Genomic DNA, 21,633 nt, shown 5'->3' with positions numbered 1-21,633 from the left:
TCGTTAGTGACGCACATCCGGCATCGTTTGACATATCGTACCGTGTAACACCGCCGAACAACTGTTGACAAGCAAAAATACTCACATTATCGTTGCTCGTTGACACATCGTTCATTTTCAAAATGTCGGTCCTCCTTCTGCGCGCCGGTTGTTCATCGTTCCCGTGGCAGCACACATCGCTCCGTGTGACACCTCGGGAACGACGAACTGCAGCTTACCTACACCCGCTGCCAATGCGGAAGGAATTTGGTGGGCGGGATGTTACGCCTGGCTCATCTCCGCCCCTCCACTTCTATTGGGCGGCCGTTGTGTGATGTCGCTGTGACGCCGAACGTCCCTCCCCCTTCAGGAAGAGGATGTTCGCTGCCCACAGCGATGTCATCCGGGAGGTAAGTACGTGTAACGGGGGGTTAACGACTTTGTGCGCCACGGGCAACTAATTGCCCGTGACGCACAAACGACGGGGGCGGGTACGATTGCTTGTGCGATCGCACGATAGATTGTACTGTGTGACGCCGGCATTAATGATGCGGCTTAGAACAAGAAAATGTGCCTGGGAGTTATTTTCATTAAATTTAACCAAAATTCAAAATTGTTTACAGGATCAGAGCTGAAAGGGTTTGTTCACTCTGTGACTTCAAATTTAAGAATCCTTACAATGCAAGGACCGCACACTGTCACTCTAATAATGCTGCCAAGAATAGCAGTCAGTGATTTGCAACTTCCAGCCACATTCTGACTAGACGTGCTGGACTCATTCAGTTCACTTGTATTGAGAGAGACTGAGCATGTCTAGTAGGCATGTGGCCAGAAGTATGATAATGACGTACTTTTGGTCATGTGACCGATCACTCTCGCAGTGCGCACACTATGAGGATTTATAAGTCTACAATTATATAGAGTAAATGCAGACTCTTAACAGAAGTCCAGAAAACACCTTTAATGGGAAAATTTGTGTATGAATTGAATATGACAGGAATAAAAATGCACCAAAGTTAATCTTTTTTTATGCTTGCTTATATTGTGTTAAAATTTTCTGCATTGTGGTACAGACATTGTAATGATTGTCTACAGTCCCTATCAGTATGTATATGGAATGTAGGAGGAAACCCACACAGACATAGAGAGAACATACAAATTGCTTGTAAATCTTTGGTGAGATTTATACTCAGTACACCATTAATGTAAAGCAATGGTACTAACCACTATCTATCAGCACCATGGATTCAAGACAACTTCATAGGGTGGCATTGAAAGAAATTGTGTATGTGACTGTATTGCCACCCAATAATGACATACTGTACCAAACATGGTGATACATATTAAAAGCCACTGGGGATCGAGCTACACAGTGACATTTGCCTCCCTCTTTGTCATGGATGTCGCAAGCCCGGCTGACAATCCTGTGGCAGTGAGTGTATGAAAAACCTAGATATTGACAGTACGTGTTGTTATCTGACAGTTCCCTGTTTCCGCAGCTGCAGACTCTAGGACCCTGGGAATCTGACAGTTTTTTCTCTCAGTTTCCAGCCTCTAACTCCCTTTATAAACCTCACTCTGGGGATATTTGGGTGCGGTTTATAGTTTGTTCCTGAATGAGCTGTGGAAAAGACGTATTGTGTTGCTCCAGACTCCTGTGTTGCTACAGCTCAGTTAAGTGTTGTTTTTGCTATGTACCAGGGCTGTGGTAATAGCTGTTGAGTTTCTCCTGTGTTGTTGTTATCTTGTGTGCTCCTTTAATTATAGAGGTGTTGACGAAGAGCTCATACCCTCCAGCCTTACTTAGGGCCCATTTGCATCCAGCTCAGTGATAGGTGCGAAACCTGTATAGAGTCTGTGATGGCAGTGAGGGTGTGCTACAGCTTGTTGTCAGGGGTCACCACTTTCCCCAATCCCTAGCTATAAGGCATTCCTTCCCCCTTCCTGTGTGTTTGTCCTTTACTGCTGGTATACAGTGCCTACAAGTAGTATTCAACCCAGATTTAGCAGGTTTACATATTCGGAATTAACATGGCATTGTGACATTTGGACTGTAGATCAGCCTAGAAGTGTGAAATGCACTGCAGCAAAAAAGAATGTTATTTCTTTTTTTTTTTTTTTTTTTTTTTTTTTAAATTGTGAAAAGTTTGTTCAGAGGGTCATTATTATTCAACCCCTCAAACCACCAGAATTCTGTTTGGTTCCCCTAAAGTATTAAAAAGTATTTCAGGCACAAAGAACAATGAGCTTCATATGTTTGGATTAATTATCTCTTTTTCCAGCCTTTTCTGACTAACTAAGACCCTCCCCAAACTTGTGAACAGCACTCATACTTGGTCAACATGGGAAAGACAAAGGAGCATTCCAAGGCCATCAGAGACAAGATCGTGGAGGGTCACAAGGCTGGCAAGGGGTACAAAACCCTTTCCAAGGAGTTGGGCCTACCTGTCTCCACTGTTGGGAGCATCATCCGGAAGTGGAAGGCTTATGGAACTACTGTTAGCCTTCCACGGCCTGGACAGCCTTTCAAAGTTTCCACCCGTGCCGAGGCCAGGCTTGTCCGAAGAGTCAAGGCTAACCCAAGGACAACAAGGAAGGAGCTCCGGGAAGATCTCCTGGCAGTGGGGACATTGGTTTCAGTCAATACCATAAGTAACGTACTCCACCGCAATGGTCTCCGTTCCAGACGAGCCCGTAAGGTACCTTTACTTTCAAAGCGTCATGTCAAAGCTCTTCTACAGTTTGCTCATGATCACTTGGAGGACTCTGAGACAGACTGGTTCAAGGTTCTCTGGTCTGATGAGATCAAGATCGAGATCTTTGGTGCCAACCACACACGTGACGTTTGGAGACTGGATGGTACTGCATACAACCCCAAGAATACCATCCCTACAGTCAAGCATGGTGGTGGCAGCATCATGCTATGGGGCTGTTTCTCAGCCAAGGGGCCTGGCCATCTGGTCCGCATCCATGGGAAGATGGATAGCATGGCCTACCTGGAGATTTTGGCCAAGAACCTCTGCTCCTCCATCAATGATCTTAAGATGGGTTGTCATTTCATCTTCCAACAAGACAATTACCCAAAGCACACAGCCAAGAAAACCAAGGCCTGGTTCAAGAGGGAAAAAAATCAAGGTGTTGCAGTGGCCTAGTCAGTCTCCTGACCTTAACCCAATTGAAAACTTGTGGAAGGAGCTCAAGATTAAAGTCCACATGAGACACCCAAAGAACCTAGATAACTTGGAGAAGATCTGCATGGAGGAGTGGGCCAAGATAACTCCAGAGACCTGTGCCGGCCTGATCAGGTCTTATAAAAGACGATTATTAGCTGTAATTGCAAACAAGGGTTATTCCACAAAATATTAAACCTAGGGGTTGAATAATAATTGACCCACACTTTTATGTTGAAAATTTATTAAAATTTAACTGAGCAACATAACTTGTTGGTTTGTAAGATTTATGCATCTGTTAATAAATCCTGCTCTTGTTTGAAGTTTGCAGGCTCTAACTTATTTGCATCTTATCAAACCTGCTAAATCTGCAGGGGGTTGAATACTACTTGTAGGCACTGTAGCTTCTATCCCCGGCCGTGACACGCTGTTCACGTAGAGAAAGATCCTTTTCACTCAAGGGGAGCGGACAGGGTAAAGCTGCTGGAGATTCAACAACTAGTCCATTCGTGGCTAGTCCACGAATGGCTTTTAAAGTGTGTTTCATCTTGAAATCTTCAGCGTTTAAGATTGAAACATATGTGGCTGAGATCGTACAGCCAGTGCCTGATAGTTTGTCACTCTGGATCAGACAGCATGTATCAGCTGTCAACTCTCTTTAAAGTGGACAACCTCTTTAATTTAATTAAATCCTGTCCTCCTTCCTCCACATCCTCACAAGTACCTGAAGCTCAGAACAAGCAATGCTAGTAAATTTCAAGTATTTTTGTAGAAGTAGCCCACTGGCTGCCGTGCCTCTATTAATTCCATTCTAATACTTCATCCCACACATACTGTATTTTAAGTTCCCCTTTGAAGTCATATGCCCAAAGATTAATTCCCCATAGGCAGCTGCTTTTTCCTTCTTCCATTATCCAACTCAGATACTGTTATTCCTTTTTTTTTACAAACTTCCAAACTTGAAACACGCGACTGACTAATCCAGTTCCTAAGAAATACTGTATCATGTAAACTGTTAAATCAGTGGTGTAGTCTCAAGGTTTTTTTTAACTGATCAGTAGCCAATCAATAGCAAAATATAATTTTTTATTTTTCAGAAAAAGTCCAAGAAGAAATTTCAAAAGTAATTGGACTAGCTCAACCCAATTATAGTCATCGTCTACATATGCCCTTCACCAATGCGGTCCTACATGAAACCCAAAGATTTGCAGACGTTGTACCATTGAATTTGCCACATGAAACAACGAGAGATGTCAACTTTAGAGGCTACCATCTTCCAAAAGTAAGCAAAGCCTCAAGGAATCATTGCTTTTCTTACATCTTTGGGTCTACAATGTAAAAATTACCATCTGATTCAAAACATTTTCTAAAGTCATACATATTTGGCACCTCATTGCAGTAAATGTGTATATATGTACTAAAAGTGGCTGGATGAATGCAAATATGGCGCTGAAGAAGCAAAAAACATTGGTAAATACAAATTCCTCATTAATTTTGTGCACTTTACGGCTTTGGTTACGTTTCTTCTAGGGATGATCGAATACTTGAATTATTCGGTTTCGCAAATATTTTCCAAATAGATCGCCGCTATTCGACTATTCATGAATGTTCGATGCGCAATGTAAGTCTATGGGAAACTCGAATAACAATTATTCAAAACTATTCGGGCTTCCCATAGAGTTACATTGCGCATCAAATAGTCGAATAGCGGCGAGGTATTCGTAAAATATTCGCGAAACCGAATAATCGAAGTACTCGATCATCCCTAGTTTCTTCATAACTTGGAAAATCTTCTTAAGGCCTCTTTCACACTACGTGCCTCCGGTACGTGTTTGGCAGTTTTCTCACGTACCGGAGACTAGAGATGAGCGAACCGGTCCCGGTTCGGCTCGAGGCCGGTTCGCCGAACGGGGGTCCCGTTCGAGTTCGGTTCGTCGAACGTTCGACGAACCGAACTCGAACGTATAGGCTATAATGGGAGGCAATCACAAACACATAAAAATGCATTATAAATGTACACAAACAGTTAATAAACATTGCCATAACACTTACCGGTCCTCGCGATCCCTTCTGCACTCTGTCTCCTGCCGCTATTCCATCCGATGATCGCTGAATCCTCCCGGTGACCTGCACTGCCAGCAGAGAAGCAGGACCTATCGTGACGTCAAAATAGCCATGTGACCAGTCACGTGGCTATTATCTCATTGGCTACAGACTGGTCACATGACTATGACACGTCATGTATGACCTGCGAGTGCATCTCTCCGGTACACGGTGCACATATGTGTATCGCCGTGTACCGGCGACATGCTCTAGCACACGGTCGACTCCCCGTTCCGTTAGGGACCGGCTGACACAGCCGGTCATTAACGGAGATCACCGTTGCCATAGCAACGCAGTTAGCGGTGACGTCACCGCTAACCGCGGCTCCGGGAGCACCGTTGCTATGGTAACGCGTCTGTCAGCGTTACCGCTAGCAGCCAGCAGTGATCACTCACAGAATGAAGGCTGCACGCTGCTTCCCGATTGTAGTGAGCATTGTAGTTAGGATGGAGGTTCCCCAGCCCCAAGTGATGCCCCTCACTACAATCGTCACTACTACTACACTAGAAAGAAAGAAGACAGAAGAGCAGGATCGTGGAGGGCTGACAGGGGTAATAAAGATGGAGTCTCTAATGTGTCTGTGTATTTATTTCTATTAAAGTATTTTTTCTCTGTGTGGTGTCTTTTTTTAACCCTTTATTGGAGATTCTTAATGGCCGGGTCAAACGTGCCTGACATTAAGAATCTCTGGCTTAATACTGGCTGGTAAAACAAAGCCAGTATTAACTCATGATTACCCAACAAGCCACCCGGCTCCAGGGCTGTTGGAAGAGTTGGATACAGCGCCAGATGATGGCGCTTCTATGAGAGCGCCATTTTCTGGGACGGCTGCGGACTGAAATCCGCAGCAGAGGCGCCCACAAACCTCGGGCTAACCTGTGCTGCGGATTCCAATCCCCAGCTGCCTAGTTGTACCCGGCTGGACACAAAAATAGGGCGAAGCCCACGTCATTTGTTTTTTAATTATTTCATGAAATAAGTGAAATAATTAAAAAAAACGGGCTTCCCTATATTTTTGGTTCCCAGCCGGGTACAAATAGGCAACTGGGGGTTGGAGGCAGCCCGTGGCTGCCAGCTGTACCTGGCTAGCATACAAAAATATGGCGAAGCCCACGTCATTTTTTTGGTGGGCAAAAAACTTCTGCATACAGTCCTGGATGGAGTATGCTGAGCCTTGTAGTTCTGCAGCTGCTGTCTGCTCTTCTCCGTACAGACAGACAGCAGCTGCAGAACTACAAGGCTCAGCATACTCCATCCAGGACTGTATGCAGAAGTTTTTTGCCCCCTGAAAAAATTATGTGGCTTCGCCATATTTTTGTATGCTAGCCAGGTACAGCATGCAGGTACGGCTGCCCCCAACCCCCAGTTGCCTATTTGTACCCGGCTGGGAACCAAAAATAAAGGGAAGCCCTTTTTTTATTATTTCATGAATTTCATGAAATAATTAGAAAACAAATGACGTAGGCTTTGCCCCATTTTTGTGTCCAGCCAGGTACAACTAGGCAGCTGGGATTGGAATCCGCACCACCGGTTGGCCTGAGCTTTCTGGGCCCCACTGCTGCGAATTGCAGTCTGCAGCCACCTCAGAAAATGGCATTTTCATAGAAGCGCCATCTTCTGGCGCTGTATCCAACTCTTCCAGCACCTGCCTGCTATACCTGGCTAGCATACAAAAATATGGCGAAGCTCACGTCCTTTTTTTGTAGCTTTTTGGCAAAAAAAAAAAAAAATGCTTCCCTGGATTTTCCATTGCCAGTGAAGGTAACACCAAGCAGTGGGGGTTAGCAGCCAGTAGCTGCTTGGATTACCCTTAGCTAGCAATACAAAAAATGCAGTGGGAGCTAACATATATTTTTTTTAATTATTTATTTAAATAACTAAAAATAAAATGGGCTTCCCTGTATTTTGATTGCTGGACATCACAGTGCTGTAAAAATAAATCTTTAAAAAAATGACGTAGCGCTCCGCGGTATTTTTGATTCTCAGCGCAGATAAAGCAGACAGCTATGGGTTGCCACCCCCATCTGCCTGCCGTTACCTTGGTTGGCAATCAAAATACAGGGAAGCCCATTAATTTTTTCTATTTAAAAAATAGTTAAAAAAAAAAAATTACGTTGGGTCCCCCCATTTTTGATAGCCAGCTAGGGTAAAGCAGACGGCTGTAGCCTGAAAACCACAGCTGGCAGCTTTACCGTGGTTGGGGATCCAATGTGGAGGTCCCCTCAGGCTCTTTTTTATAATTATTTTATAAATATTAATAATTACACAATAAAAGTAGGGGACCCCCCAAATTGGATCACCAGCCAAGGTAAAGCGGACAGCTGTGGTCTGGTATTCTCAGGGTGGGAAGGTCCATAGTTATTGGGCCTTCACAGCCTAAAAATAGCAGGCCGCAGGCACCCCAGACGTGGCGCATCCACTAGATGCGCCAATCCTGGCGCTTCACCCCAGCTCATCCCGTGCCCTGGTGCAGTGGCAAACGGGGTAATAAATCGGGTTGATACTAGCTGTAAAGTCACCTGAGATCAAGCCCAGCAGTTTGTGATGTCATGGCGTCTATTAGATACCCAACATCATAAACTGTCAGTACTAACAAAAACAAAAAATCGACAAAAGAAATTTATTTGAAAAAACAGTCCCCAAAACATTTCCTCTTTCACCAATTTATTGTAAGAAAAAAAATAAAGGGGTCCCACGACGACTCTGGACCGTCTAGAATATGGGGGGGAGACACTCAGGGAACGTATCCCCCATTTTCTAGGAGTGCGGACCCTTCATGTGAGGAGTGTGGGTGCAATGAATCTGCACTCACTCTCCCCGGGTCCACAGCAGCAGAGTCCATGTCGTAATGGTTGCTACCAAAGCTGCAATGCCCTGCTCATGAGGTAAGGGCATGCCTAATCAGGAGAACTACTGTAGAGGAAGCTCTGCTCACTGGTATATAGGTGCTCAGAGGTAATAATAGATAAAATTAGTGAGTAACCTCGGCACTCTATATCTCCCAGACTAAGTCAGTAAGTCACAACGGATAGTAATGCAAAATCACTCTTTATTGGTCCGTATTAAGAAAATTTTTTTTTCATAAGCATATATGTTTTTGTCCAAAACAAGTTACAAATGACGTTTCGGCCTGAGCCTTCGTCAGATTGGACTTATCTGCATGTAATCATGAAAAATGACAATAATCAGTATCACATAAGAGTGAGAGAACAATAACATAAACTCGAACAATGTAGAGATACAATTGGGATGCAGCAAAAAAATTGCAACACAGCAAGAAATGAAACACATGATACAAATGTCATAATACAGTACAAGGACAATATAGTAATGACAAATATGGGGTCAGAGTAGACTTAGACAGCTCTGGTACGAAAGAGATGTCAATCATAAAGTAACATGTGCAGTAGGTGTAGAGCTACACTATGCATGGCAGAGCTAATGGGTAGACCGACCATAGAAAAAGTAGAGAAAAAGTGGAGAAAAAGTGGAGAATAAGTGGAACATAAGAGGAGAAAAAGTGGAGAAAAAGTGGAGAAAAAAGTGGAGAAAAAGTGGAGAAAAAGTGGAGAAAAAGTGGAGAAAAAGTGGAGATTAAGAGGAGAAAAAGTGGAGAAAAAGTGGAGCATAAGAGGAGAAAAAGTGGAGAAAAAAGTGGAGAAAACGTGGAGAAAACGTGGAGAAAAAGTGGAGAAAAAGTGGAGAAAAAGTGGAGAAAAAGTGGAGCATAAGAGGAGAAAAAGTGGAGAAAAAAGTGGAGAAAACGTGGAGAAAAAGTGGAGAAAAAGTGGAGAAAAAGTGGAGCATAAGAGGAGAAAAAGTGGAGAAAAAGTGGAGAAAAAGTGGAGCATAAGAGGAGAAAAAGTGGAGAAAAAAGTGGAGAAAAAGTGGAGAAAAAGTGGAGCATAAGAGGAGAAAAAGTGGAGAAAAAGTGGAGAAAAAGTGGAGCATAAGAGGAGAAAAAGTGGAGATTAAGAGGAGAAAAAGTGGAGAAAAAGTGGAGCATAAGAGGAGAAAAAGTGGAGAAAAAAGTTGAGAAAAAGTGGAGAAAAAGTGGAGAAAAAGTGGAGATTAAGAGGAGAAAAAGTGGAGCATAAGAGGAGAAAAAGTGGAGAAAAAAGTGGAGAAAAAGTGGAGAAAGTGGAGAAAAAAATGGAGAAAAAGTGGAGAAAAAGTGGAGAAAAAGTGGAGAATAAGATGAGAAAAAGTGGTGAAAAAGTGGAGAAAAAGTGGAGAATAAGAGGAGAAAAAGTGGAGAATAAGTGGAGAAAAAAATGGAGAAAAAAAGGAGAAAAAGTGGAGAAAAAGTGGAGCATAAGAGGAGAAAAAGTGGAGAAAAAGTGGAGAAAAAGTGGAGAAAAAGTGGAGCATAAGAGGAGAAAAAGTGGAGAAAAAAGTGGAGAAAAAGTGGAGAAAAAGTGAAGCATAAGAGGAGAAAAAGTGGAGAAAAAGTGGAGAAAAAGTGGAGCATAAGAGGAGAAAAAGTGGAGAAAAAGTGGAGAAAAAGTGGAGCATAAGAGGAGAAAAAGTGGAGAAAAAGTGGAGAAAAAAGTGGAGAAAAAGTGGAGAAAAAGTGGAGAAAAAGTGGAGAAAAAGTGGAGAAAAAGTGGAGATTAAGAGGAGAAAAAGTGGAGAAAAAGTGGAGAAAAAGTGAAGCATAAGAGGAGAAAAAGTGGAGAAAAAAGTGGAGAAAACGTGGAGAAAACGTGGAGAAAAAGTGGAGAAAAAGTGGAGAAAAAGTGGAGCATAAGAGGAGAAAAAGTGGAGAAAAAGTGGAGAAAAAAGTGGAGAAAAAGTGGAGAAAAAGTGGAGAAAAAGTGGAGAAAAAGTGGAGATTAAGAGGAGAAAAAGTGGAGAAAAAGTGGAGAAAAAGTGGAGCATAAGAGGAGAAAAAGTGGAGAAAAAAGTGGAGAAAACGTGGAGAAAACGTGGAGAAAAAGTGGAGAAAAAGTGGAGAAAAAGTGGAGCATAAGAGGAGAAAAAGTGGAGAAAAAAGTGGAGAAAACGTGGAGAAAAAGTGGAGAAAAAGTGGAGAAAAAGTGGAGCATAAGAGGAGAAAAAGTGGAGATTAAGAGGAGAAAAAGTGGAGAAAAAGTGGAGAAAAAGTGGAGAAAAAGTGGAGCATAAGAGGAGAAAAAGTGGAGAAAAAGGTGGAGAAAAAGTGGAGAAAAAGTGGAGAATAAGAGGAGAAAAAGTGGAGAAAAAGTGGAGAAAAAGTGGAGAATAAGAGGAGAAAAAGTGGAGAATAAGTGGAGAAAAAAATGGAGAAAAAGTGGAGAAAAAGTGGAGAAAAAGTGGAGCATAAGAGGAGAAAAAGTGGAGAAAAAGTGGAGAAAAAGTGGAGAAAAAGTGGAGCATAAGAGGAGAAAAAGTGGAGAAAAAAGTGGAGAAAAAGTGGAGAAAAAGTGGAGCATAAGAGGAGAAAAAGTGGAGAAAAAGTGGAGAAAAAGTGGAGCATAAGAGGAGAAAAAGTGGAGAAAAAAGTGGAGAAAACGTGGAGAAAACGTGGAGAAAAAGTGGAGAAAAAGTGGAGAAAAAGTGGAGAAAAAGTGGAGCATAAGAGGAGAAAAAGTGGAGAAAAAAGTGGAGAAAACGTGGAGAAAAAGTGGAGAAAAAGTGGAGAAAAAGTGGAGCATAAGAGGAGAAAAAGTGGAGATTAAGAGGAGAAAAAGTGGAGAAAAAGTGGAGAAAAAGTGGAGAAAAAGTGGAGAAAAAGTGGAGCATAAGAGGAGAAAAAGTGGAGAAAAAAGTGGAGAAAAAGTGGAGAAAAAGTGGAGAAAAAGTGGAGATTAAGAGGAGAAAAAGTGGAGCATAAGAGGAGAAAAAGTGGAGAAAAAAGTGGAGAAAAAGTGGAGAAAGTGGAGAAAAAAATGGAGAAAAAGTGGAGAAAAAGTGGAGAAAAAGTGGAGAATAAGAGGAGAAAAAGTGGAGAAAAAGTGGAGAAAAAGTGGAGAATAAGAGGAGAAAAAGTGGAGAATAAGTGGAGAAAAAAATGGAGAAAAAGTGGAGAAAAAGTGGAGAGAAAGTGGAGAAAAAAATGGAGAAAAAGTGGAACACCCTTTGGTACCTTTCATGTGGCACTAAGGGGTGCTTAGCTTTGTATTTAGCCAAAAAAATGAAAAAAAAATGACATAGGGTTCCCCCTAGTTTTGTAGCCAGCTAGGGTAAAGCAGACGGCTGCAGCCTGCAGACCACAGCTGGCAACCTCACCTTGGCTGGTAATCCAAAACTGAGGGCACCCCACGCTGTTATTTTAAATTAAATAAATAATTAAAAAAAAAAACACGTAGGGGTCCCCCAAAATTGGATCACCAGCCAAGGTAAAGCAGACAGCTGGGGCCTGATATTCTCAGACTAGGGAGGTCCATGGTTATTGGAATCTCCCCAGCCTAAAAATAGCAGGCCGCAGCCGCCCCAGAAGTGGCGCATCCATTAGATGCGCCAATCCTGGTGCTTCGCCCCAGCTCATCCCGCGCCCTGGTGCGGTGGCAAACGGGGTAATATTTGGGGTTAATACCAGATGTGTAATGTCACCTGGCATCAAGCCCTGGGGTTGGTGAGGTCAGGCGTCTATCAGATACCCGACATCACCAACCCAGTCAGTAATAAAAAAAAAATACACGACAAACACATTTTTATTTGAAAAAACACTCCCCAAAACATTCCCTCTTTAACCAATTTATTAGATTGAAAAACAAATCCAGGTCTGGTGTAATCCAAGGGGTTGCCATGACGATGCACACTGTCCCAGTCAATGAAGAGCAGGATGTTCCCCATTGGCTGGGAGAGCAGTGCAGTGACCTGAGCTAACATCAATGGGTCAGCCCAGGTCACTGCAGGGGGGTGACAAGTGCTGCTGTCAGTGAGGTACATTACCTGCGCTGATCTCCAGCACACTGACAGCCCCTGTCACTGAGGTCAATGACCGGCGCCTTCACATCAAGTATCGCGAGAGGTCCGTGACGTCACCGCCAGTGTCAGTCTCGGGTCGGAAGCGATAGGTGATGTGACAAGCGGCGGCCATGGAGGACAGTGACAGCGCTGAGGTCGGGATGGCGGGACTTCATCACCGCAGGTAAGCCGAGCGAGCGAGCGAGCGAGCGGGCGGGCGGGCGGGGGGTGGGGGGTGGATGTGTGTGTGTGTGTGTGTTTGTGTATGTGTATGTATGTGTACATGCCGCGGGCAGGAGGGGGTGGAGCGAGCTGAGCGGGAAAGTGTGGGCTTCCTGCACGTAACTAAGATAAACATCGGGTTACTAACCAAAGCGCTTTGCTTGGATACCCGATGTTTATCTTGGTTACCAGCTTGTGGCAGGCTGCCAGCGATGGCTCCTGCTCACTGTAGCTGTAAAAAGCCCTGCTTTTTGCTGCTAGAACCGTTCTCGAACGTATCTAGAACTATCGAGCTTTTAGCAAAAAGCTCGAGTTCTAGTTCGATCTCGAACAGCCCAAAAATCACTCGAGCCTAGAACTGGAGAACCACGAACCACGAACCGCGCTCAACTCTACCGGAGACATGTACACACCGTAAGTATTTTCGCACGGAACGTGTGTCCGTTCCGTACTTATGTGTGTCCGTGTGTTTCTCAGGGCAACATGTCCATTTTCTCTCCGGCATCACGGGTGTCACACGGAACGCAAACGTGTCACACGTAATGTAAATGGACCACACGGATGTGTTCCGTGTGACACGCACTGGAGAAAAGACATGTGTCTGTGAGGAAAAAAACAAAAACTTTACTCCCCTTCTTCAGCCCTCCTATCTCTGCCGCTGCTGTCACTTGCTGCCGACTGCCGCTCATTATGTTCATTGAATATTCACTACGGCCGGAAGCAGCAGCAGCGGGGAGTCGGCAAAACCGGAGACCAAACATCAGCACCACGGACAGCGACACCAGGGACATGTGAGTAGAAAAATCCCGTTCTCTGTGTGTTATCACAGATAACACACGGAGAACACACGCAGGCCATAAACACGGCTCACGGAGGGCAAAACACACCTCTGACACGTCTGAGAAAAACGTGCGTGATTTTCACGGACGTGTAAAAGAGGCCTAAGACAAGGACTAACATCTTGCCAAGTAGCAGTAAAACCAAAACAGAAAGGAATAGAAAGATCTTTGGGTGTGTCCTTACCATTACAGGTTTAGGTTAAAAATAAAAATGTAGGCCTTTGGTACTCCAATGGAGAAAATAAGAATTTATTTATTTATTTATTTAATAGGCATTCATCAGAAAAAGTGTCATGTTGAAGGGAAATATGGTAGATGGCATTTAATTAAGAAGAAGAATTTCGCATATAGGTGGATGCGTGGCAGGAAAATGTAGACGACTCACATTACATTGCCGCTATGGTTTGTGTGTTTTAGAAAAGCGCTCCTCTCAAGTAAAGATGAGCAAACCGGTCCCGGTTCGGCTCGAGGTCGGTTCGCCGAACGGAGGTTCCGTTCGAGTTCGGTTCGTCGAACGTTCGACGAACCGAACTCGAACTGGATAGGAAACAATGGCAGGCAATCACAAACACATAAAAACACCTAGAAAACACTCTCAAAGGTGACCAAAAGGTGACAAACAACTCACAACACAACACAAACACATGGGAAAGTGACAAGGACAAATTCTCATGTGAAAACAAAACAGCGTTACGAGGAAAAAGAGGACGAGACACAGATATAGGCATGGCATGCCCTTCTAAAATCATATAAAACACCGCAAGGTGACTCCAAGCGGTGTCTTCCTTTTTTCCAAAAATTGGGCCACACACACACCCACCCCTTCAGTGGCAGCAGTTGTGCCCCAGTTGTACAATTCACAGCTAGATTTGCATCAAGCGCATTCAAAAATACGCCATAATTAACCGTCCCCAGGATGACACCGGGGTAGGTAGCAAAGTCTTTCCTGATCCCAGCTCTGTTCATCTTGGCTTCTTTTAAAAACACAGCAAGCAAGGGTTACTCCAAGCGGAGTCTCCCTTTTTTCCAAAAATTGGGCCCCACACACACCCACCCCTTCAGTGGCAGCAGTTGTGCCCCAGTTGTACACTTCACAGCTAGATTTGCATCAAGCACATTCAAAAATACGCCATAATTAACCGTCCCCAGGATGATACCGGGGTAGGTAGCAAAGTCTTTCCTGATCCCAGCTCTGTTCATCTTGGCTCCTTTTAAAAACACAGCAAGCAAGGTGACTCCAAGCGGAGTCTCCCTTTTTTCCAAAAATTGGGCCCCACACACACCCACCCCTTCAGTGGCAGCAGTTGTGCCCCAGTTGTACACTTCACAGCTAGATTTGCATCAAGCACATTCAAAAATACGCCATAATTAACCGTCCCCAGGATGATACCGGGGTAGGTAGCAAAATCTTTCCTGATCCCAGCTCTGTTCATCTTGGCTCCTTTTAAAAAACACAGCAAGCAAGGGTTACTCCAAGCGGAGTCTCCCTTTTTTCCAAAAATTGGGCCCCACACACACCCACCCCTTCAGTGGCAGCAGTTGTGCCCCAGTTGTACACTTCACAGCTAGATTTGCATCAAGCATATTCAAAAATACGCCATAATTAACCGTCCCCAGGATGACACTGGGGTATGTAGCAAAGTCTTTCCTGATCCCAGCTCTGTTCATCTTGGCTCCTTTTAAAAAACACAGCAAGCAAGGGTTACTCCAAGCGGAGTCTCCCTTTTTTCCAAAAATTGGGCCCCACACACACCCACCCCTTCAGTGGCAGCAGTTGTGGCAAAGTTGTACACTTCACAGCTAGATTTGCATCAAGCACATTCAAAAATACGCCATAATTAACCGTCCCCAGGATGACACCGGGGTAGGTAGCAAAGTCTTTCCTGATCCCAGCTCTGTTCATCTTGGCTCCTTTTAAAAAACACAGCAAGCAAGGGTTACTCCAAGCGGAGTCTCCCTTTTTTCCAAAAATTGGGCCCCACACACACCCACCCATTCAGTGGCAGCACTTGTGCCCCAGTTGTACACTTCACAGCTAGATTTGCATCAAGCACATTCAAAAATACGCCATAATTAACCGTCCCCAGCATGACACCGGGGTAGGTAGATAAGGTCTTTGCTGAACCATGACTTGTTCATCTTGGCTCCTTTTAAAAAACACAGCAAGCAAGGTGACTCCAAGCGGAGTCTCCCTTTTTTCAAAAAATTGGGCCCCACACACACCCACCCCTTCAGTGGCAGCAGTTGTGCCCCAGTTGTACACTTCACAGCTAGATTTGCATCAAGCAAATTCAAAAATACGCCATAATTAACCGTCCCCAGGATGACACCGGGGTAGGTAGCAAAGTCTTTCCTGATCCCAGCTCTGTTCATCTTGGCTCCTTTTAAAAAACACAGCAAGCAAGGTGACTCCAAGCGGAGTCTCCCTTTTTTTCAAAAATTGGGCCCCACACACACCCACCCCTTCAGTGGCAGCAGTTGTGCCCTAGTTGCAAACAGGATGTTTTGATTTGCATCAAGCACATTCCAAATCCACAAGCATTTACTCTCCCCAGGATGACACAGGGGTAGTAAATTCCTGGTGGATCCATGACTTGTTCATTTTGATGAACGTCAGTCTGTCCACATTGTCACTGGACAGACGCGTGCGCTTATCTGTCAGCACACACCCAGCAGCACTGAAGACACGTTCAGAGACAACGCTGGCAGCTGGACACGACAAAATCTCCAAGGCGTAACTGGAGAACTCTGGACATTTTTCTAGATTTGAAGCCCAAAAGGAGCAAGGCTCCATTTGCAAAGTCATGGCATCGATGTTCATTTGGAGATACTCCTGTATCATCCTCTCCAGCCGTTGACTATGTATCAAACTTGTTGTCTCTGGTGGACTTGCAAAAGAGGGTCTAAAAAAATTATGAAAAGATTCCATAAAATTGCTGTTACCAGCACCAGATACGGTCCTACTGGTACGGGTAGACTGTTGAAGATGACGAGACCGTCCCATATTTGGCAAGTTACAACTGGGAGAATCACTCCCTGCACCTGCACGGTTGTTTGGTGGAAAAGCCGAGCTAAGATCGAGTAACAGCTTCTGCTGATACTCCTGCATACGTGCGTCCCTTTCTATGGCTGGAATTATGTCACAAAATTTGGACTTGTACCGGGGATCTAATAGTGTGGCAAGCCAGTAGTCATCATCACTTCTAATTTTGACAATACGAGGGTCATGTTGGAGGTAGTGCAACAAGAAGGCACTCATGTGTCTTGCGCAGCCATGCGGACCAAGTCCACTCTGTGTTTGTGGCATAGAGGTGCTAACCGTTCTTTCTTCCTCTGACATCTCCCCCCAACCTCTTTCAACTAAATTTGACCAAGGTCTCCCTCATCTGCTGAGTCTTCCATGTCCATGGACAGTTCGTCCTACATTTCTTCATGTCCTACTGCACCTTCCTCAACATTTAGCCTGCTACTATGTGCCCTTGTTGATCCCTGTCCCCCATGGTCCCATGCCTGGCGCCTTGTTGATGATGAACATCTGGACCTTGGTGATGTTGTTGTGTCTTGCGCATATGAATCCTCCTGTAGTTCATCCCCTTCCTGTTGTCCCACCCCCTAACTCCGAATAGTGTTTAGCGTGTGCTCCAGCATGTAAATGACTGGAATCGTCATGCTGATAATGGCATTGTCAGCGCTAAACATATTCGTCGCCATGTCGAAACTGTGCAGAAGGGTGCATAGGTCCTTGATCTGAGACCACTCCATCAGGGTGGTCTGACCCACCTCTGCATCTCGTTGGCCCAGGCTATACGTCATGACGTATTGCACCAGGGCTCAGCGGTGCTGCCACAGTCGCTGTAACATGTGGAGAGTTGAATTCCAGCGTGTCGCCACATCGCATTTCAGGCGATGAACCGCCAGGCCGAAAGACGTCTGGAGCGATGCAAGTCACTCAGCTGCGGCGCTTGAACGGCGGAAGTGAGCAGACAGTTTTCGTGCCCTGTTCAGAAAGCCATCTAGGCCGGGATAGTGTGTTAAAAATTGCTGGACGACAAGGTTCAACACGTGAGCCATACAAGGTAAGTGTGTCACCTTGCCCAGGCGAAGGGCTGCACCCAGGTTTGCAGCATTGTCGCACACGGCCTTACCAGGCTGCAGGTTGAGTGGAGACAACCATTTATTAAACTCGGACCGCAGAGCTGACCACAACTCCTCAGCTGTGTGACTCTTATTCCCAAGACATGTCAAGCTAAAGACCGCCTGATGCCGTTGCGCTCTGCTGCCAGCATAGTAATGAGGGGTGCGTGATTCCTTCTGCGCAGTGAGAACGCTGGTGGCCTGACCAGGCAGGCTTGGGGCGGAGGTGGAGGACCCAGATGAGGTGGAGGATGCAGAAGCAGTGGCGGAACTTGGACAGACAGAGGATTGACACACAAGTCATGGAGACGGCAAGACTTGTGCAGCAGACCCTTCACCATCTATCACCATAGTTACCCAGTGCCCAGTCAGCGACATGTAACGTCCCTGTCCATGCTTACTGGTCCAAGTATCGGTGGTGAAATGCACCCGTTCACACACAGAGTTTCTCAAGGAAGCGGTGATGTTGTGTGCGACATGCTGGTGTAGCGCGGGCACACCTTTCTTAGAGAAGTAGTGGCGACTAGGCATCTGGTATTGGGGCACAGCGACAGACATAAGGTCTCTAAAATCCTGTGTGTCCACTAGGCGGAAAGTCAGCATTTCGGTAGCCAACAGCTTACAGAGGGATAGAGTCAACCTCTTAGCTTTGTCATGGGTCGCATGAAGTGGCCTTTTATTTGACCACATCTGAGGGACAGAGATCTGGCTGCTGTGTGTAGACGGTGTTGAGTAGGGTGTCCCTGGAAAAATGCAGGTTTGTAAGGAAAGTGCAGGCGGAGACATGATGTTGCCTTCATCCAACGTCGGTGCTATCGATGTCTGAGAGAGCTGTACACACTCACTTGTTTCCCCTTCCAAACCAACTGACGACCTACCAAGCAAACTGCCTGTTGCGGTTACAGTGGTGGAAGTTGTGGGTTGAAAAACAGGTGTGGCAGCTGTCCCCACAGTCCTAGAAGATGACGAGCGCGCGGATGCACTGGAAGGGGCAGGCGGTGGATGGTTCGCTCCGCTAGGCCGCATTGCACAACGGTGAGCTTCCCACCGGGCCATATGATATTTATTCATGTGACGATTCATGGAAGAAGTTGTCAAACTGCTGAGGTTTTGACCTCTACTAAGAAAACCATGACAAATTTTACAGATCACATAATTTGGGCGATCTTTTTCTATGTCAAAAAAGGACCAGGCTAGGCAAGGCTTAGAGGCCATGCGACCTGTTGATCCACCCCGAATAATGCTCAGAGGCAGAGTGGTGGCTGAGGATGCAGTTGTAGACGTGCTACCAGTACTTCGACTGTGTCAAGGAAGGCGCAAGGTAACTTCGTCATCAGTTGCATCCTCCTCCACCACCTCTGTTGACCTCCTCGAGTGCCTGACTGTGGGTTGACAGTAGGTGGGATCTAGAACTTCATCATCAATTGTTGTGTTTGCACTCCCCTCCCCCTCAGACCGAGCCTCTTCTTGCCCTGACCGAATATTTAAGTTGTCATCCCAATCCGGTATCTGCGTCTCATCTTCATCAGTATGTTCCTCATTGTCTATAACCACAGGTGTTACAGTTTGTGACAAAGGGTCAACATTATGCTCAGAAACTTGGTCCTCACGGCCTGAATCAGAGTTACAAAGGTTTTGGGCATCACTGCAGACCATTTCCTGTTCTGTACTCACTGTAGCTTGGGAGCAGACCTCTGATTCCCAGGCTATAGTGTGACTGAACAGCTCTGCAGACTCAGCCATCTCAGTTCCACCATACTGTGCAGGGCTGATGGAGACTTCAGAGCTGGGAGAAAGCAAGTTTGATTGGGATGACAACTCAGAGGACTGGTGTTTTTTGGATGCAGTACTTGAAGTGGTGGCTGAGAGGGCACTTGTTAGACCACTTGAGATCCATTCAAGCATTTTCCTTTTTTGGCCATCATCTACCTTTGTTCCTGTTGTTCGTGTCCATAAAAAAGGGAGCACATCGGATTGTCCACGGTAAGTAGTAGACATCTTACTTTTGCTGGTAGATGGTCTATCTTCAGCAGATGATAATGGAGCTTTGCCACCTTCCCCACGGACAAACCCTTTTTTTCCTTTTCCACCACGCCTCTTCCCCTTTCCACCAGCATCTGTCATTTTGCCACTCATGTTGATGGCGACAAGATTGTGCACTGAAAATGTGGTAGTAAAAATTGAGAGGTGGTGTAGATTGCAGCGGTGGTCTAGCTTTATTAACAGCAGAATAATAAAGAATAAATATCCCTGACAATGCAACTACGGCCCTTAAACTGGCAGCATCAATTGCTAGTATAATGGCTTAGTTATAATGAGTTGGAGTGTGCAATGCAGGCAGAGGTGCTGCAAATATCTTTGCACTAGTGGGACTATAGCAAAGTCCAATAGCCACGTTTAGGATGCCACTAGGTACACTGAGTGTTTGCTAGTATAATGGCTTAGTTATAATGAGTTGGAGTGTGCAATGCAGGCAGACGTGCTGCAAATGTCTTTGCACTAGTGTGACTAGACAAAAGTCCAATAGCCACGTTTAGGATGCCACTAGGTACACTGAGTGTTTGCTAGTATAATGGCTTAGTTATAATGAGTTGGAGTGTGCAGAGGACAGGAGGGTACAGTGCCAGGATTGTGGGGCTCTGGGTAGAGGAATGGAAGCCTGCCTTTCTATTCCCTCCTAATGGGTAAATGCAGTGACGAAATCCCTGACCTTAGCTACACAGACGCTGTCGCTGTTTTCAGGACCTGTCACCTATGGCTCTGACCCTGCCGGTACGAGGCCTTAAAAGGACTGATGGAAAGTGCTCTCCCTAAGCTGTCCAGTGCTGTGTATGGAGCGCATACAGCTGTATCGGCGATAGGATTTAGGACGGAGCTGCGCCAGTGATGTCTGACACCAAGGACACAGAAGGCAGATAATGGCGTCCTGGAGGAAAATGTCCGGTTTTATAATGCAGGGACATGTGACATGGACATCCTATCACACATGCCGTTGCTTCTCTGGCTAAAAGTCCACTTAGCTGTGTGTGTGTCTGGGATTGGCTGACATGCTGGCCCGCCCCACAAAACGCGCGCGCTTAGGGAAAGAAGACAAGGAAAAAAAAAAAAAAAAGGCGATCGCCATTATACAAACAGCAGTGATCTGAAGGCGCTGTTCCCGCACACTATACACTGAAATGTCATAATAGTGTGAGTCACAGAGTGACTTACACTATTACAGCGGAAAGCCAGCTAGGAATTAGCTGTTTTTTTTGCTGCTAGAACCGTTCTCGAACGTTTCTAGAACTATCGAGCTTTTGCAAAAAGCTCGAGTTCTAGTTCAATCTAGAACAGGCCCCAAAATCACTCGAGCCTAGAACTGGAGACCCTCGAACCGCGAACCGCGCTCAACTCTACTCTCAAGCACATTTTCATACCATAGTGCTGATGCCACGCTTCCATGTACAGTGGGGAAAAAAGTATTTAGTCAGCCACCAATTGTGCAACTTCTCCCACTTAAAAAGATGACACTAACCCTGTAAGTCAAAAGAAATAAACACAAAACAAAGAAAAATTATTTATTTAAAAAACAAACAAAAAACACCCTCTTTCTCGAATTTATTAACCTCCAAAACACCCAAGTCCAATGTAATCCACTGTACGATGTCCCATGATGATACTGGCTCTGCTACATACTGAAGTTGCAGCGTGCGGGCACATTAAAGGACATGACCGCCCACTGCAGCTTCAGGCAGATACCGACTGAGCCGCAGCTGTGAGTGGTGACATCACAAGGTTTACCTGCAAGAAGTTCCCATGGTACCCCACCTGTGACCGCAGGAAAACTCACCTCAGGAGAACTCATTGAGCTCAATGAGACCTGCATCTCCAGACAGAAAACTGTGTTTCTTTTCTCAAGAGATACAGATCTAATGCCGGACGAGATCCCCTTGAGAGGCAGCAGCACCCAGAGACTTGGTTTACCCGGTTGTCGGCGTCTGCTTACTGGCTGAGTGAGTACATGAGTGATCTCCCAATCACGGCACCCAGTATCATCATCCAGGCATACCCCTACCCGTGGAGGGTAATAACACCTTGCTGCCCCATTCCATCACCACGGGTACTCTCAACAGCAGCAGCGGCGGTGCTCCCAATTACCGCACACCATGTGTGGTGTCACAAACTATAATCTCCCTGAAAGGCCTTGTGCGCACTAGGCGGTTTTGTTGCGTTTTTAGCGGCGTTTTTTACCGCGTTTTTGTGCTGAAAACGCAGTGACATTGCTTCCCCAGCAATGTCAATGGGTTTTCATAAGT

General features: G+C 45.4%; 1 protein-coding gene across 1 annotated transcript in view; it reads left to right on the top strand.

The window, feature by feature from the left end:
- LOC142297019 (cytochrome P450 2K4-like) overlaps positions 1–21,633 on the top strand; it is a 267,299-nt gene that overhangs the window by 192,669 nt on the left and 52,997 nt on the right. The window contains exon 10 of the mRNA XM_075341229.1: positions 4,247–4,431. Within this exon, the coding sequence (XP_075197344.1) occupies positions 4,247–4,431 (185 nt within the window). The remainder of the gene's footprint in view (positions 1–4,246; positions 4,432–21,633) is intronic.

This window comes from Anomaloglossus baeobatrachus, chromosome 3 (genome assembly GCF_048569485.1).
Source record: "Anomaloglossus baeobatrachus isolate aAnoBae1 chromosome 3, aAnoBae1.hap1, whole genome shotgun sequence".
Lineage (NCBI taxonomy): Eukaryota > Metazoa > Chordata > Amphibia > Anura > Aromobatidae > Anomaloglossus > Anomaloglossus baeobatrachus.
The sequence above is the reverse complement of the archived record's forward strand: the minus strand, read 5'-3'. Positions and strand labels throughout refer to the sequence as shown.